Source organism: Sinocyclocheilus anshuiensis, unplaced genomic scaffold, assembly GCF_001515605.1.
Source record: "Sinocyclocheilus anshuiensis isolate Anshui unplaced genomic scaffold, SAMN03320099.WGS_v1.1 scaffold92, whole genome shotgun sequence".
In the NCBI taxonomy this organism is placed as follows: domain Eukaryota; kingdom Metazoa; phylum Chordata; class Actinopteri; order Cypriniformes; family Cyprinidae; genus Sinocyclocheilus; species Sinocyclocheilus anshuiensis.
The window spans coordinates 268,142-273,536 of NW_015555718.1; the positions used below are offsets into that span (position 1 = coordinate 268,142).

Here is a 5,395-nt window from a genome sequence, read left to right on the forward strand (position 1 = left end):
ACTCACTCACTCACTCACTCACTCACTCACTCACTCACTCACTCACTCACTCACTCACACTCACACACACACACTTACACACAGACTCCATCAGTCTCTGTTGAATGATCTTCATCAGCAGTGAATACTCTCGTCTCTCCGCAGGCGTCCTGCTTTCTCAAACAAGGCAAATACAAAGAAGCCGAGGTTCTGTACAAAGAGATTCTGACCCGTGCTCATGAGAAAGAGTTCGGATCGGTGGATGGTGAGTGTTAGAGACACGTTCACACTGATGCTGCTGTCGGTTTGACAGAAAAAACGCACAGCGGGAAAATGACTATGATTACATGCATGTCAATATATCAATATTAATCATTCTTGTGGTTATGAATCAGACTTTATTAAATGAGTGTTATGGACTGAATGTGTGTTCAAAAGTCCAGTCTAATACAGCATTCAGTGGCTTTCATCAGAGAGCATCATGGGTAATGATGTCACCCGTATGTCTGTTTCCAGCCGAAAACAAGCCCATCTGGATGCACGCCGAGGAGAGAGAGGAGATGAGCAAGGTGTGTGTGAGAGCATGATGAGTGTGTGTGTGTGTGTGTGCTGATCTGCTGTGTCTCACTCTGTGTGTATCTGCTGATGTTCAGGGGAAGCACAGAGACAACACACCATACGGGGAATACGGAGGCTGGTACAAAGCCTGTAAAGTCAACAGGTAACACACACACATCATATTACACCATGAGTGTACTTGATTTGAGTGCATTTCTATCTTTTGTTGACTGTAGGCCTGTCGTTAAATAACTCTCTGATTGCGGGTATTTCATCTAACCGCGGTCATTTCAGACAACCGTGATTGTTGTGCTCCTTTAGCAGCAACAAGACTGTGACCTCTGAGCACAGCTTGTTCCAGCTTGCTCGTTTCATTGTTGTACTTCGGATTTTAAAAACACAGAAACACAGAAACACTGAACTCTGACATCAGAAGAACCCGGGAGCGCACCAGAAGTGCTAGTGTGAAAGCACCCTGAGAAAAAAGTCAGAATTATGAGATATAAAGTCACAATTTGCTTTTTTATTTTATATTCCGTGGCGGAAACAACATTTTTTCCTTTTCTGCAAATCCGTTTGACCACTGCGATTAGGGTTAGGAACAGCTTGAACACGTGATGTGAGTGCTGAATGTTACTGAAATGACTCTCAGCTCAGTATACGGTCATTTAGTTATCAGTGATGTTTAACTCTTTAAAGGTTCTAACGACTCCTCCTGACTCATCTAAGCATCGATCAGTATGTCACATTAAAACAGTGAGTTTATCCAGACAGAGTGAATCTCCTGATGAATCATTCAGAAGCCAAAGCATAAGAGCTGATGTTCTGCATTGTGACGTTGTTTGTGCGCAGCCCGACGGTCAACACGACGCTGAGGAATCTGAACCACAGGATAAGATACTGATGAAGCTGTAAAGTCAGACATTTCTAGAAAATGTAACAGCTCCCATTCTTTGAGTGATAATTTACCCCAAAATTAAAATTGTCATCTTTTACTCACGCTTATGTTGTTTCAATCCTGTGTGTGTGTGTGTGCGTGTGTGTGTGTGAAGGACTGTGTTTCACATGCTTTCTCTCTCCACTTTCCTTCCTGCTCCTCTGTCAGGAGTCATTCTGAAGATGTTCATTAGTGCTGACGCTCGTGTAATAGAGCGCACGGCTCATCAATCCCTTCATGCCCTGCTGCGTGTGCTCTAGTGTTCATTCTGGCAGCTGTTTTTCATGTAGAGTCAAATGTCCTTTCTAGTTCCTATCATATTTAGTCACCTGTCCTGTTTCAGTTGACAAAAAGTCTGAGAATTTAAACTTTAGTCAGGCTGTATAATGGTTGAAATGATAATCACAGTTATAATCGTGATTACTGATCAGAATTATAGCTGTTTCGCCTGCAAGCACAAATCAAGAGAAAGCCGACACACACACATGCTCATCTAGTTTCCTGATTTATTATGTTATCAGAAATACAAACACACTCTCTACATTATGAAAACTGGCGAAAAGTGATATTCCTAATAATAATTCCAGTAATTCCACATTACATTCATGTCTTTCTATTAAAATGACAACCAAAAGGCTTTGTATTGTGGCACAGAGGTTCAGATCATCAGGTGCCAGGTTGGGCAGAAAATGTGTCCTTTTCAGAGAGAAGCTCTGATTGGGGGATTTAAGCTCATCTGGCAACCCAAGCATGACAACTCATGGAGGTCTAGATTTGATCTTATTTCATCTTTTAAAGAGTTTTTATTTTTTAACCTCCATTTCTCATCATCAGTACTGCATGTTGATGGAGTCACCGTGTCACTGTCTCGCCTTCAGTCATGGAAATAAAGCGTGTTTTTGGTTAACGAGGTGAGCTGTAGTGTGCTGTGGATCTGTGTTCGTCAGGGTCTGGATCCGGTCCATCAGACGCGTGTGGTGGAGCTCCTGAAGGAGGACGGCCGGCGCAGCAGAGACAGTGTGTCCAGCGTGAAGTACGAGAGCGGCTCTGAGGCCGGCGATGAAGTGAGTATGGCTGTAGAGTGGAGCGGGGTGAGTACACATCCACACAGCACAAAAACACCAAGAGCTGATTGTGTGTCCTGGCATGATTGTGCTGATTTAACATGCTTGTGTGTGAGTGTGCGTGCGTGTGCGTGTGCGTGTGCGCGTGCGTGTGTGTGTGTGTGTGTGTGTGAGCATCTCTGAACACACACGCTCCTCCTGCAGCGCCGCACAGGTCCAGGTCTCACCCCAAAATTATATTTAGCATAAAATTAAGCCTATTTTTATTACCTCTACTTATATTTATTTTATTATATTCTTAAACATTTTTTATATATTATAAAAAAAAAAAAAGTATAGATTATTTTTTATATTTGTATATTTAGGTTGGCTTGAGAAAGCCAACCTACTGATCTGCTACTTAAGCTTATTATTATTATTATTATTATTATTATTCTTAGATTAAATTTCTGAACGCAACATGCGTTAATCATGCTAGAAACATGTTAGTAACATGCTAGTAACTTGCTAATCATGCTAGCAACATGCTAGTTACCTTTGCTAATCATGTTATCAACATGCTAGTAAAATGCTAATCATGCTAGAAACATGCTAGTCATGCTAGTCACTTGTTAATTATGCTAGCAACATGCTAGTTACTTTGTAATCATGCTAGCATCATGCTAGCAACGTGCTAGTAACATGCTACTCATGCTAGAAACAGGCTAGTCACTTGCTAATCATGCTAGCAACATGCTAGTAACATGCTAATCATGCCGGCAATATGCTAGTAACAGGCTAATCATGCTAAAACATGATAGAAACATGTTATCAACATCTATCTAATCTATCTAAATTTTCAAACTTTAGGCTTTTTCTACTGCTTTAAACTATCAGGCTAGGGTTTCTCAAGCCAACCTAAAGTTTGTCTTGACAAACATTTTTATCTAGTTTTATTTATTGTCATTCACTACTGTAAAAATGTTTTTGTAATTCTCTTTCTTGATGATTCTCATTAGATTCTCATTACTCTAATGCAGTGATTTTTTTATTTGCGTCAGCATGAATTGAAGGCAGTTCAGCACATGCTGCCGCATAAATGCTTTACAGTCATTATTTTTCATAATTCTTTAATGATAATCACTGTGCCTAATTGTCATGAACACACTGGCACTGGGCCTAAAAATAAGCTTTGTTTTCTTTATGGAGTTCTCATATTCTTGTGATTCTGGGCTGAGCTATGACTATAGTTAACTAAAACAAAATGACGAAGAAACATTCTCGTTATTTGAAACAAAAAAATGACTGAAATCAAATCAAATAAATACAACTTTTTATTACAACTAGTTGCCAAGACAACATTTTCATTTTCATTTACTTTAACTTGATGTACTAAAATGACTAAAACTGACATAAAAATGAATAAAACCTCAAAACACACACAACAAAATTACTATAACTTAAAAAAAATACAAATAATAAAAATATAAAATTACTAACTAAAACTAATAAATAATAACTACTAATGAATCCAGTCTGTAAGAGTATCTCATGTCCACTGGTCCAGTGGCGCTGGTGGTCTGCTGTGTTCAGGATGTTCAGTGTGATGTCATATCCTGCATCTGAAGCTTCCAGCGTCTCGTTCATGTGTGCGATCATTAACACCAGCTGTGCAATGGAAATAATCGTCATCATAACACGACGACTAAAGCACTCGGATCTCACGCTTTACAAAGAGTCTTAAAGGAATATTTCACCCAAAAACGAACGCAGACTCGCCTGGACTGGCTTTCAGTGATTGTGTTTAATACAAGTTAAAGCGTGTGAAACAATCTGTCAGTGCAGTGACAGAAACACACAAAACTAGTCAGTGCTGCTTCTCTTGTTTGAAGGATCATTAGGTAAAAGCTCATTAAGCAGTCGTTCTTGGCAGTGTGTGTGTGCATGTGTTTCTGTGTGCTGGTGTATGGTAGTGTGTGTTTTATGTGATTTAGTGTGTGTTTCTGTGCGTGACGGTGTGTATTTCTGTGATTTCTCAGGCAGTGCGTGTAAGACTGTGGATGTGAAGACGACTTTCATACCCAGAATAAATCACACTTGCATTCTCGTCTTTGGGTTCAGATTGTTTCTGTTCTGAGGCTTCGTGAGATGATCTCACACGGATCTGCTGTTTCCACAGCACTGTCATTAGTCTTTCTGTTTCAGTGGAATCTCAGTCCATCTCAAGACGGCCAAAAATTATAAAGTTGGTTGCATGACCTTTTTTTGTTTTTGAGGGATTGCTTCCATGTATTGCACATTCACCAGTGACATATACTGTAGTTATTTGAACTGGTTTAGCCACATGAGCTGTTTCACTGAGGCCCCCTAGTGGCTCCCTGCTTGTTTTTTATATGAAAAAAATTATTTGCGCTTGATAAAAAGTTATACTTTACATGGCAACTTCTTGATTCTGTAATTCTGTTATAGCATTTTTCACAAATAAAGGAATTGTTTAAAATATGAATAAAAAGGAAATAAACACTGTGATTAACAGTGCACTCAGTAATCTGGTAAGTTTGTGCGCACTGGGAATCATATTCTCAAATAAAGACTGCAGCATAGCATAGATAAAAAATCCAGGGTTTAGAGAGCGTCGATCGTGTCCAGTGACAGCTGAAATCTCCTGTCAAACTGCACGGGCCGACCGTTAAACCCATATTACAGTTTATTAGATGTTCATAAATGATATAAATGCATCGACCACTAACCAGTACGTAGAGGTAATCACTCAAAAAGATGAGGAACAACAAAAATGGTCACTGGAGCACTTGAGATGGACTGAGCCAGTGTTTAGTGTCTCACTCACACACACACACACACACACACACACACACAC

At 39.8% G+C, this 5,395-nt stretch overlaps 1 protein-coding gene across 1 annotated transcript in view; it reads left to right on the forward strand.

The window, feature by feature from the left end:
* The window catches only part of LOC107672338 (kinesin light chain 1-like), a 16,984-nt gene extending 12,045 nt beyond the window's left edge, over positions 1-4,939 (forward strand). The window contains exons 10-15 of the mRNA XM_016465484.1: positions 145-244; positions 496-548; positions 633-700; positions 1,390-1,425; positions 2,367-2,565; positions 4,557-4,939. Coding sequence (XP_016320970.1) covers positions 145-244; positions 496-548; positions 633-700; positions 1,390-1,425; positions 2,367-2,565; positions 4,557-4,583 — 483 coding nt within the window. The 3' untranslated portion in view covers positions 4,584-4,939. The remainder of the gene's footprint in view (positions 1-144; positions 245-495; positions 549-632; positions 701-1,389; positions 1,426-2,366; positions 2,566-4,556) is intronic.
* Positions 4,940-5,395: the final 456 nt, after the last annotated feature.